Source organism: Heterocephalus glaber, unplaced genomic scaffold, assembly GCF_053883595.1.
Source record: "Heterocephalus glaber isolate CG9 unplaced genomic scaffold, H.glaber_assembly_v1.0 deba00000809, whole genome shotgun sequence".
Lineage (NCBI taxonomy): Eukaryota > Metazoa > Chordata > Mammalia > Rodentia > Bathyergidae > Heterocephalus > Heterocephalus glaber.
In genome coordinates this window covers 3155325-3168847 of record NW_028258163.1, presented here as the reverse complement: position 1 = coordinate 3168847, position 13523 = coordinate 3155325, and the positions used below count along the sequence as shown (strand labels likewise).

General features: G+C 36.8%; 1 protein-coding gene across 27 annotated transcripts in view; it reads left to right on the top strand.

Moving 5' to 3' along the window:
• Window positions 1–13523, top strand: part of Mga (MAX dimerization protein MGA) — a 142342-nt gene that overhangs the window by 62382 nt on the left and 66437 nt on the right. Inside the window, exon 3 of one of the 27 annotated variants that reach the window (XM_021241801.2) lies at window positions 2114–12225. The exons of the other annotated variants lie outside the window; for them this stretch is intronic. Within the exon in view, the coding sequence (XP_021097460.1) occupies window positions 2114–2144 (31 nt within the window). The 3' untranslated portion in view covers window positions 2145–12225. Of the gene's footprint in view, window positions 1–2113; window positions 12226–13523 lie in introns of those variants that run through there. 27 annotated transcript variants of the gene reach the window in all.

Below are 13523 nucleotides of genomic sequence, written 5' to 3'. Positions count from 1 at the left end.
ACAGTGAATATTCCTGTGCATGACTTTTGGTGGACATATACATTAATTTTTTCTTGTTTTGTATCTAGGAGTAGACTTGGCTTGGGCATAGGGTAGTCATAGTTTTAGTTTTAGTAAATACTCCCAGAGTTTTCCAAAATGGTTATACTACCAACAGTGTTTGAGAGTTCCTGTTCCTTGGGGTTTTTTTTTTTTAGTTCCTGTTCCTTCATCTTTGTCAATACATATAGTAATAGCTTTCTTGTTTTGAGATATTCTGGTATTACTATTGTTATTGTTATTATTTTGTGATATCTGGGGATTGAACCCAGGACCTTCATATTGAACTATGTGCACAGCCCATATTTTATTTGTTATTTTGAGGTAGAGTCTCACTAGGTTGCCCAGGCTGAGCTCAAACTTGAGATTCTCCCACCTGAGCCTCTCAGAATGCTGGACTCACAGGTGTGTGCCGCAACACCCAACTTCTCACTGTTTTTTGATGTAACTTATTCATTAGTCATCCATTATTGGATGATTGCTTTTTTCTTAGTTGATTTATATCTTTGCCCTCCCCATTTTTATTTTCCTCCTCTTCCTGCTTTAATTTTAAAAAATCATTGTAGAGGGTAGAATTAATTCTTGCTTTCCATGATTTTCTTTCAAACATTTGGGGAAAGATATTTACAACCTTATAAGATTTTTGTTCTCGGGCCGGGGATTTAGCTCAGTGGTTTCGCTGCCTGCTGCACAGGAGCAAGGACCTGAGTTCGATCCCCGGTACCAAAAAAAAAAAAAAAAAGATTTCTGTTCTCCTTTATTCAGTTATTCTTCACATATGACTGAACACCTAGTTAGGCACCAAATTCCTGTATCAGTGGATCTTGTACATATTTGCAAAGTAAATATTCACAGTTTATTCAGCTTTTCTATGTATTGCATAGTGTTCTGATGCTTTCACATTTCGTTGGTTGATTGTATACTGCTTTGGGTCGATATCTTTTTCCTCCAAGAAAGCACATCAGAAACAGGTGAATGAGATACTAGTATAGAGCGGTACTGGTAAACCTGTGGCATGCATACTGCAGCCAGCTGTTCATTATCATTGAAAGCTCTCAAAGGTTCACCATCACTGGTATAGACTGAATTACTCTGGTTTGATAGGAAAAATAATTCACAAATGCCAAAATTATGCCTTTATGAAAAGTTTTTCAAAAATTAATTGTCTATAGTCTAGAATTCTTTTTTCCTCAAGTGCACATCCTAACTCAGTAATGTTTAAAAGACTGCATCCTATAAGATGGATTTAATCGGGCTGCTGTTGGTGGATCTTTAGATTGTTTTTTAGTCATCAGAAACAATGCTTCAGTAAAATATCTTATTCACATTTTCTTACACTCTTGAAAATACAAAAATTTAGTTAATAATATAATTGTTTGAGTCAGAGGAATACAGATTAATTGCTAAATCACATTCTCAAAGGTTGTAACCATTTAGTCCTCTTCCCTCTATAAGCGTCTGAGCCTATCAAAGTTTACATCATTTTTGCTTCTGTTGTTATCCAAAACACCATCCCCACCGTATAACATTGAACTAGTTTCCCAAATAGATGTTATTTTTTTCATATTAATCTATGCCTTACTTAGCAGATAAAATGTTCTTTGGAAAATGTGAGTCGTTATGTCACTCTTTTCTGAATAAATGTCCTTCAGTGGCTTTTGTTTTTTTTCTTTTATTTTGTACCAGGGATCAAAATCAGGACCTTGTGCTTGCCAGGCAGGCAGCAGCACCACTGAGCTAAATCCTGGGCCCCTCCAGTGGCTTTATATTGCACTTAAAGGCTGTTTGCCTATCACTTTGGCATTATACCTCTTGTACCATACAGTACTTTCCAAGTTTGCTATACCTTAGCCATGTTGATGTATTTCCATGCTAGATCCTTTCCTCTTCATAGTCCCTGTCTTTATGCCTTAGATGTTCGTTCGTTCTTTCTTTCTTTATTGCTTTCTTTTAATTTTTTGGTACTGGGGATCGAACTCAGGACCTTGCGCTTGTGAGGCAGGTGCAGTGCTACTGAGCTAAATCCCCAGCCCTTGTTCTTTCTTGATATATATCCTTTTCTTTCTTTTAACAGGGTCTTGCTGAGAAGTCCAGGCCAACTTTGAAATCACTCTGTAGTCCAGACTGGTCTTCAGTTTAAAATTGTGCCCTAGTCTCCTGAGTGCTGGGATTACAGGCATGCGTGAGCATGCCCAGTTCTCATCTTAAACTTTAATCAGTTTGTCTTTTAGAATCCTTGTAACATTTATCATTATAAAACTTTAAAAAAAACCTCATTTGCCCTCATTTTCTCATTATAAGGTTCATGAGAGTAAAGATTTTGTTTTACTTGGTACTGATTCCTCAATCCAAGAATGATATTTGAATTTGTATACTTTACTAAAATCTGAATAGTATCAATAAATGAAACTTGTGGAATAAATTAGAAATGCCCCTTTTTTGCTTTTTTGAGACAGGGTCTCACTATATATCCCAGGCTGGCCTCAAACTTGTGACGATCCTCCTGCTTCAGCCTCCAAAGTGCTGGGAGAAATATCATTTTTAAACAATATGTGATTTTAATACCTTGAGTAATTGTGAATAATTCTTTAACCTATCATTTAGTTTAATATATTATTATTTAATGCCATTAAGCATTTGTATAGTTTTTAGAAATTAGATTTTCTTTTTTTATTTTTTTTTTTGATACAAGGTCTTGCTATGTATTCCAGGATGGTCTTGACCCGCCATGTAGCCTAGGCTGGCCTCAAACTTTCTTTTTTTTTTTTTCCACAACATATTCCTCATTTTATTTTCAAAAATGTTTGTCTCTCTTTGGCACCCAAATACACCCATGTCTCACTTGTTCTGCATTTCCAAAATATTTCTGCTTATTCCAAAATAAACTCAATCTTTTTAAAAGAAAATCTTTACTGGTACATTTTAGATATATGTAACAATCACATTCATCATAGGGAATTTGTACCTGTACATGATATATCTTGCTGCTTTTTTTCCATTTGGCCTCAAACTTTCATGAGTGCTGAGATTACTGACGTGAACCAAACCCTCACTGAGCCAGGAGGATTGCTGTGAGTTCAAGGCCAGCCTGAACTACAGAGCGAGACCTTGTCTCAAAAACAAAACACCAAAAAACTCCCCCCCCCCAAAACAAACCAAACCCATAATCTCAAACCCTTGATTATATCAAACTATATACTGAGTTTTTTCCCTCTATGTATATAACTATGATAAAGCTTAATGTATAAAAGAGATTCATAATAAAAATAAAACATTCATCATAATATGCTATGAAATTATTTAGGACTTTATATTTAATGTATATTTAATAATAATAGTAATTATTATTAGACTTTTTGAGACAGGGTCTTGCTATGTAGTTCAGGCTGGCCTTGAACTCACTGTGTAGCATAGGCTGGCCTTGATCTTGGGGTGATCTTCCTGCCTCAGCCTTCCGAGTGCTGGGATTACAAGTGTGTGCCACCATGCCTGGCAGAATTTTTAAATTGTTTATGGAATTTTAAGTTAATGTTTTTGGACTCAGTTAACCACTGAAACTGGAAAGAAAAACACAGTTAAAGGAGGGACTATTACATTCTATTTCAGCCACACTTGGTATACTGAAGTTCTTTCCTGACACTAATGTAGAGTTAATATTAGACTCCACAGATTTAAGGGCATGTTTCCCAACAAGAGAGACCCTACTTTAGACACCAGTTACAACTGGGGAACCCAGATCATTGCATTTTTGACCAATTGGCCACCCACCTGGAGATTGCCACAGTTCCCTTAAATTCACTAATTTGCTAGAGTGACTGACAGAACTCAAGAAAGGATTATATTTAGGACTACATTTTTATTTATGAAAAATAAAGATTAGGAACAGCCAAATAAAGAGACACATAAGATGATGTTTGGGAGGATACTGTGCACAACTTATATGTTATTTCTTTATGGAACCACATTGGGTGCATTGCTCTTCTGGCATGTTCCTGGTTTACTAACCAGGAAACTATTGAATTTCAGTGTCCAGAATTTTTGTTAGGGTTTCATTATGTAGGGATAATTGATTAAATCATTGATCATGTGATTGAGCTTAATCTTCAGTTTCCCTCTTCTAAGGGTTGAGGTGGCTCAAATCACAATCTTCTAATCAAAGTGTGGGTCCTTTTAGTGACCATTCCCATCTATTTAGGGGCCTACCATGAGTCACGTTTTTAGCATAAACTCCTATAGGAACTAGAGGGCTCAGGAATAAACAAAGACACTTCTATCATTCAAAAATTTCAAATATGAGGGCCTGGGGATTTAGCTCAGTGGTTCTGCCTCCTGCCTTGAAAGCACAGGGACCAGAGTTCGATACCCGGCACCAAAAAAAAAATTTCAAATATGTTAAAACCCTCTTCCAGGAAGCTTGGACAAAGACCAGACAAATTCTTTATTATACAATAAGTCCATAAACATAATTTTAAGAGTTTAAGTAAAGCTACTTATGAAAAATAGTACCACTTACTTTACCTTCTCTCTTTTTCCTAGAACTTAGTTTTTCAGCTGTTAGCTATTTAATTTTTTCTAATAAAATATTTTTTCCTACCCCCACCCCCCTTTGGTATTCTGGGAATCAGCCCAAGGCTTTACATACGTTAGGCAAATACTCAACTACTGAACCAGACCTTTGGCCTGACTGTCTTTCTCCTTTCTCTTCTCCTTTCTTCTCTCCTCTCCCCCTTCCTCTCCCTCTCCCCCTTCCCCTTGTCTCCCTCTCCCTCCCTTTCCCCTCCCTCCCCTCCCTCTTTTTTAAAATTTCAGTATTGGGGGGTAAACCGAGAGCTACATCCCCAGCCTATTGAACATTTCTTGCAGCTATCAGATTTTGATTCCCAAGAGCTCCTTTATTTTGTTCTGTACATTCTCTTTTCCCAGTAGATTTCTCTGTTAAATCAAGCACCTGTTTCATGTAAGGCATTATGATGTAGGTTCTGTGTACCCTTAATAGTTATTCCTTATCTTCATTATAGTAGCTAGTAAATTATATTGTCCTCTTCCCAGTTTCCGCCACTGACGTTGAGTGTAGGGGCTGTGTTATTTTAGTAATGCTTGTGTTCAACAAAATGTCTGTCACTATTGGGCACTCAGTAAGTGTTGACTGAGTTTTTTCTTTGTGCTTCAAGCTCTCTTAATATGTGTTAGGGTGGCTTCTATTGTCTGATATATAGGGTTAGTGGTACATTGCTTGTTTTTTTTTTCCCCGTTTTTGTAGTACTGGGAATTGAACCCAGGCCTTTTATATTGAGCTATATCCCTAGCTCTTTTTTATTTTGAGACAAGGTCTCACTAATTTTCCCAGGCAAATTAAAATTTAAGTGATGTATAAATTCTTTGATTTTGCCCATATTCTTGCTTAGATATTGTTCTACCTAATTTATTTGAAAAGAGACATCTTAGAAGAATGAAATACAGGAATTGTTTGTGAAATTCTCCTACTAAGATTCTTTATTCACAATGCATAAAGTTTTTATTGGAAGACAGGAGAAATACTGAGAGTTTAAGCAAGTTTAATTCCTCACGATATGAAAGCAGTTAATGCAGTATCAACTGAGGTACAGTTTTATTTTTACAGAACAGGAAGAATTCCAAGCTGGGTGCGTTGGCACAAGCCTGTGATCCCAGCACTCTGGGAGGCTAAAGCAGGAGGATCTCAAAAATAAAAAAATAAATGCTGGAGATGTAGTTTAGTGCAGACACTAGATTCAGTTCCTAACCCTGCAGCTAATTAGTTCCGCAGTTATTGAGTGCCCAGTAGTTTATTGAATGCCCAGTAGTTTGCCATTTTTTTTTAATAGTCAAGAGAAATACAGTTAGTTTTTGGATATTGACCTTGTATATGGTAACCTTGCTAAATTCATTTATTAGAATAGTTTGTGCATCTGTATTTGTGTGTGTATTATTTGGTTTCTATAGTACAGTGGCAAAGTTGAAAAGTTACAATACTGTATAGACTTCAAAGCTTAGAAATTTTACTATTTAGCCTTAACAGGAAAAAAAATGTATCAACTCCTGAATTGATTTTAGACCTTTTCCTTAATATACAAAGTCTGCCAAAAAAATGTATACACACTTCAGGAAAAGAAAAACTTGTATAAATATTTTAATACTACATTTATTGAGACATCATAAAAATCCTAATGTGCACGCTGATAAAGCAGTCAGTTTACTTGGAGTCAATGTCTGGTGTGTGTTAAATATTTATACAAATTTTTCTTTTCCTGAAGTGTGTGTACATTTTTTGGCAGACTTTGTATTTGAAACTAAATTGGACTTTGAGCATTACTTTATATGTATTCTACAAATTTCATTATGTTGATGTTTGCTATTGATTCATAGTTTGATTCCATTGTTGTAAATGAACATAATGACTTAAAATCTTTGAAATTATTAAGGGTTTGCTTTACTGGCCAACATTTGGTTTGTTTTGATTGATACTTCATGCATATTGGAAAGAATGTATTATACACATGTTGGATGCAGAGTTGTATAAAGGCTCAGTTCTTCTACTTACTAATTTCTCTCTGTATGTATTTGTATATGTTGATCCTATCAGTTATTGAGAAAGATGGGTTAAAATACTGTATCCAGTGTAGTTACAGATTTATCTATGTCTCTTTTTAGTACTGTAATTTTTCTTTTTGAAATGGGGTCTTATCGTAATACATGGCTGTAATCCCAGCTACTGGGGAGGTAGAGGCAGGAGAATTTCAAGTATGGGCCCAGACTGGGCAATCCAGTGACTTAGTGAGACCTTGTCTCAAAATAGATCCTTGGGTAGTATGTGTGAACCTCTGGGTTCAATTCCTAATACTGGGGAGGGGGAGGGTGTCTTGCTGTGTTGCACAGGCTGGTCTCTTGGTTTTTTGAGACAGTGTCTCTCTCTGTAATTCAAACTGGCCTTGAACTCACTATGTAGGCCAGAGTGGCCTTGAACTCATGGGGCTCCTTCTGCCTTAGCCTCCCAAGTGCTAGGATTATAGGCATGTACTACCAAACCCAGCTATAGGCTAGTCTCTTAATTCCCTGGCTCAGGTGATCATCCTACCTCAGTCCTCGGACAACTGTACTTGGGACTACAGGTATGTGTCATTGTGCTTTTAGTACTATAAATTCTGGGTTCAGGTATTTTGAAGGTGTGTATTAAGTTCATGTATTTTTAGGATTGTTCTGTCTTGATGAATTAACCTATAAAATTTTTATAATGCCCTTGTTTGTCTGTAATAGTACTCCCTATTTTACAGTCTACTTTCTCTGATACTGAGTCATATTGGGTTTCTTCTGATTAGTCTTTCGTGTTTATCTTTCTCCCTCTTTATTCTCAATCTGTGGCCTTGAATTTAAATAATAACTTAATTTTATTTTTTTTATTACATGTTTGCAGTACATAATGATTATATTCATATTCATTGTGGGGAATTGGCACATGTACATAACACATCTTTTTTTTTTTTTTTTTGGTACCGGGGATCGAACTATACCTAGATTCTTTAGGCTTTATATCATGAGTGGATGTTGGATTTTTGTCAAATGCTTTTTTCTGTATCTATTAAGATGACCGTATGATTTTTTTGTCTTTGCTTCTGTTTATTTACATGGTGTCTTACATTTATTCATTTTTATCTGTTGAACTATCTATGCATCTCTGGAATGAATATCACTTGGTCATAATATATGATATTTTTTGATGATTTGCTTGCTTCATTCTATTTGCCAGTAGTATCTTATTGAGATCTTTTGTATCAGTGTTCATTAAAGAGATGGGCCTGTAGTTGTCTTTTTCTTTCCTTATTTTAGTAAGGTTGACTAAGGGTTTATCTATTTTGTTTGTTCTTTCAGAGAACCAACTCTTCAATTCACTGATTTTTTTTTTTTTTTTTTAATTTTTCTCCCGGTACCAGTGTTCAGACTCAGAACCTTGTGCTAGTGAGGCAGGCGCAGCGCCACTGAGCTAAATCCCTGGATCTCATTGATTTTTTTTTTTTTTTTTTTTTTTTTAAGAGTAGGAAAAATTTATTGAGAAAAAGAAAGCTTCTGTCTGAGACAGAAGGGGGACTGGAAAGTGGATTGCCCACCCACCCCATGTTTCGAAGATGTTTTATACAGCAAAGCCATGTGGTAAAGAGGCGGGTACTGTTTTTTTTTTTTTTTTTTTTGGTACCAGGGATTAACTCAGGATCTTGCCCTTGCGAGGCAGGTGGCCAGCACCCTGAGCTAAATCCCCGGTCCCTCATTGATTCTTCATATTGGTTTTTTTTTTTAGTCTCAATTTCATTAATTAGCTGGGTGTAGTGGTACACACCTGTAATTCTAGCACTCAGGGGACTGATGCAAGAGGATTGCTGTGAGTTTGAGACCGGCCTGGGCTACAAAGTGAGTTCAGGGTCTGCCTGGAGTACACAGTGAGACCTAGTCTCAAAACAAAATACCAAAAAAAACTCCAAAAAGCAAAACAAACAAAAAACATCAGTTTCATTAATTTCTGCTCTGATCTTTGTAATTTCATCCCTAGCTTTGGATTTGGATTGTTCTTGTTTTTCTAGGACCTTGAGGGCCATCATTAGGTTATATATTTGAGGTCACTCTGTTTTTCTTATGTAGGAATTCACTGCTACAAACTTCCTCCTTAGGAAGTTCCATTAGGATTCAGTATGTTATACTGGCATTATTGTTTGATTATAGGAACTAATTTCTTCCTTAATTTCATCTGTGACCCATTGATTATTGAAGAGGATATTGTTTGATTTCCATGCATTTGCATAATTTCTGTGGTTTCTTTAGTCATTGATTCCTAGTTAGGTGGTTATGAATCTCTTGAGGTGCTTCTTGTCATGGAAATACCTTATTTCTCTGTCAGTTTTTTTATTTTTTTGGTGCCTGGGATCGAACTTGGGTCCTTCGGTGGAACCACTGAGCTAAATCCCCAGCCCCTCTCTGTCAGTTTTGAAGGATATATGAGTCAGTGTTGGAAGTTATCTTTTAGGGCTTGAAACACTTCACTCCAAGCTCTTCTGGCCTTTAAGGTTTGTGTTGAGAAGTCTGCTGTAATTCTAATGAGTTTACATTTATATGTGGTTTGTTGTCTTTTTCTAACACCTTTTAAGATTTTGTCCCTGTGGTGAAAATCTGGTAGTTTGAGTGTTATGTGGTGTGGAGAGTCTGTCTGTCTCCCCCCCACCACCACCAGGTCTTGCAATGTAGCCCAGGCTGGCCTCCAACTCCCCCATGATCTTTCTGTTTCACCCTCCCGAATGTTGGGATTACAGGTGTGCACTACCACTCTGGCCATGTGGAGAGGTTCTCTTACGGTCATGCCTCTTTAGGGTTCTGTATGCCTCACTTAGCTGTATGTTTATTTCTTTCCCTATTTGGGAATTTTTTTTTTTTTTGCCATTCGTGTTGCCTCTTGATTTTTCCTTTGTTATTTTTAGTCTCCTTTGTATCATCTATTATCTGTTGAATCCATTTTTTATGTTCTCTTGTTGCTTTCAAGGTGTCTTTAAGTAGTTGGTCTTTGAAGGCATCTTTGTCTCTAGTTCTGAAATTCTGTCCTTACATTTGTCGCTTCTGCTGCCCATATTTTCAGTATAATTTTTTGGGGGGTGGGTACCGGGGATCAAACTCAGGTCCTTGTGCTTGCAAGGCAGGCAGCGGAACCACTGAGCTAAATCCCCGGCCCACAATTTTTAATCTCTTGGATTTCTATTTGAAATTTTTTCATGCACTCATTCTTTGTTATACTGGTCATTCTTTTTTTTTTTTTTTTAATTGTTTTGTTTAGCTCTGCTCACTTTTTATTAGTGTCTTCTGAAAACTCCTGGATCATTTTGGTTATTGCTTCCATTAACTGTTCAGTTATATCTTCTCTGCTCCTGCTAAGTACCTCCTTGATCTGTTTTCTAATCTCTCTGTTATCCTTTCAAGTAATTCAGATATGTGGTTTATACTGTTCTGCCCTTTTGGTGCCCACTGGATTGACTTAGGGGGAGTTGGAAGTTTTGGGAAGTATTTTGTTGCTTTGTCATCTAATGTTTTTATTGTTTTTTGTTTGGTTATTTTGTGGTGAGGCTTGTGGATACTTACAGTGTAAAGACTGTTGCTAGTATAGAGATCTCTTTAGTCAGTTTTCAGTACTTTGGCCATGGCTCAGTATAGTCCTTTGCTTCAGGCCCAAGATCTGACCACCTTTTTTGGGAGGGGAAAATGTAATGTAATTAGCCTGAAACCAGAATTCTCTGGAAATGTACTATAGTATTGTTAATTGTCAAAACAGTAATCTAAATGGTGCTTAGCAACAATTATAATAGCAACAATTATACAACCCTGGTAATATCTAGCAAATAAACTACAATAGTATCATGCAAGACAAATTAGATAATAACATACCATAAGAACCAATTATGTACCATTCTTGACCTTAGTGAAGAAATTCACAATTGTGGTCTAACCTTTAAGATAACCCAGGTGTTGACTTTTAGCTAACATGTACCAATGTGGCAGCTATATTTCTGGTAATGGTAGAAAAGAATTCAACAATAACTTAATAGATTTAACTATAGAAAGATTAATGAAGCTTTATTGTTGTACTATTAAAGATACAGAGTTTGAGAATGGGAATGCATGAGGAAAAGTTTGAAAAGTTAAACTATATGATATGTGGGCCGGGGATTTAGCTCAGTGGTGCCACCGCCTACCTCACAAACGCAAGGTCCGGAGTTCGATCCCCGGTACCAAAAAAAAAAAATCACATAAACTATATGATATGAGGAGAGAGAAGTGATACAAAGGATCCTATAAGGAAGTAGAAAAATGTTTTTAGAATTAGATGAATATATGAGAAAAAACTGATGAGAAATAGATAAAAAAAAATATGAGGAGTAAAAATAAGAGATAAAAAATTAAAAGGGAGAAGAACAAAAAATAGAAGATAGAGATAAGAAGCAAGGAAGATGGACAAAGGAAAATTCCCCAAGCCCTAATAAACTGAAGAATAAAATAGGACAGGAAAGAAGAAACAACAACAAAATGAACAACAAGAACAAAAAATCGCACACAGTAAAAAAATATTTTTTTCTCCGTGATTTTGAAGTTTGGTTTTCTTCCAGGATCTACAATTTTGGGGCACTGTTCGAGTCAGGACATGTCCCTGGTCATGCTGGTAGATAAAGAAGGCAGTTAGACCCCAGATCTGTGCTGGATACAGGCACCAGCATGCGGTGGGATAAGGGTAAGGGCATCAATGCTGTGATTTTGGAATCCAGAGCAGTGGCTGAACCTGGCTCTGGCTGTTGGGGTGGGGCCTCTTCTTCTTTTAGCTCAAACTCCCAGCCTGAATGCAGGTCCCTGACCATGACTGCCTCCTGTGGCTGTCTCTCTCCTTGTCACCGTGGGAACATAACACGATGAGAGCCCTGAAGTGAAGTCTTTCTGTGGTGGCTCTGAGTTCTGGGTTCAAACCGTCAACCCTTTGTTGAAGTGGTGTCTAAGCAAGCACTCTCCAGGTATATCTCTTGGACAGGAGTCACTCACTAGCTGTTGCCTGCTGAAGAACTCATGTTGGAGCAGAATCCTTTGCTTTCCCTGCAGTTCACCCCTGAAGCCCTCTGAAGTCCTTTTCACTTTGTAGATTTAACCTCTGTTTCCTGCAGGAGCCAGGAGCCAAGGAGAAGTGCACACTGTCTTGCACCTTTTCCACATTGTGTTCTGCCTCTTCAACTTCTCTGTGTAATTTTTCTGTTGGACCCTTTGTTCTTCCTGGAGGTCTGGTTCTCTCTTTCTTTCTTTTCTTTCTTCCCCAAGTTGTTATTTTCCAGTGTCTGGATTGTAAATTTCAAAGAGGCTGAGTTGTTGCCCACTCCGTCATTTTCCTGGAAGACTACTCTTCCTGTGTTATGTATGTATGTATGTATGTATGTATGTATGTATGTATTTTTAAAGTATGTATTTCAGTATATATTTCAGGCTGGCCTTGAACTTAACTGTGTTTCCCAGGCAGACTCCAAAGTCACAGCAGTCTTCCTGCTTCAGCCTCCTAACTGCTGGGATTATAGACGTGTGCCACCATGCCTGGCTAAATTGTGACTCTTAAATAGCACACATGTAGACTGATTTTTAAACTATTTTATTCATTTACATTTAACTTATTATGGATGTGGATAGGTTTTGAGAATGCCATCAGCTATATACTTTTGTTTTGTATTTTTAAGTGGTTATATTAATATACTTTGGCCTCCATAAGAAGTAAGTCAGGTTGACTGACTGGTGTAGGAATCAGAAACTCACTCTTACAAAATTTTGGAGGTTAGAAAGTCCAAGATCAAGGTTCTTGCAGGGCTTGGTTTCTGCCTTCTCTTTGTGTCTGCACATGGTAAGGTAAGGTGGAACTTTCAAAGCCACAGTCTTAATTGTATCAGGATCCCTCCTTATTGTCTCGTTTTACTTTACCTTGCTCATTTTTTTTTTCCCCATTAACTTTATTGGTACATTTTAGGTATAAAATACAGTTACATTCATCATTGGGATCTTGTACCATTACATGAGTCTCTTGGTTCTTATTTTTTTCCCTCTTCCCTTGCCCTCCCTTCACCCCTTCCACCCTTCCCTATTTGCAAAGACCTTGTATCCATTTTTTTCCTCTTCTCATATTTTTTCCTTTCCCTTTTTTCCCTTCCCCTACCCCTCCCAATTCCCCTGCTCTTTTAGACCTTTTCGTCCTGTTACACAATATCAGTTATACACTTTTTAAATTACAATATTAAGATCTAGGAGACATTACCACAGATTTTACAGAATTTAAAAGGATACAGAAAGCATATTACAAAAATCTTTTTTGAAATAAATTTGACAACTTCTAAGAAGTAACTTAGAAGACAAATTAATGAAACTAACTCTGGAGGAAATATAAAATTTGAATAGCACCTATTAAACAAAGTATATTCCTAGCTTGAAAACCTACCTATATGACAACAGCAGGCTCATAAACATTTTAACTGATAAATTATATCAAACATTTAAAACAAAAAAGAAGGAACACTTCTCCCCTCATTTTAGGAACTCAACATTGTGCTAATCCTAAAGCTGGTTAAAGATAATAGAAGAAAAAAGTATGAACATAGAAATTTGTTTAACAAAACAAATTCTTAGAAGTCAGGTCTGGCAGTATGTAGAAAGTGGTTTTGTTATAGAGATGGCAGTGTTGGTTCAGCATTGGAAGATCCACCCCCAAAAGTCATCATTTTAACAGAGGAAAGGAGAAAGCCATATGATCCTGTCACTAGTTGGAGAAAGAGTATTGGACTAAATTCTACAGCTGTTCATGGTAAAAGCTATCAGGAGACTAGAAGTAGAACAGCACCTTCTCAACAGATCAAAGACATGTACTCCATACTTCCAGCAAAAACTCCTTCTATGAATGGAGACGATAGAATGCTTTCTCCGTA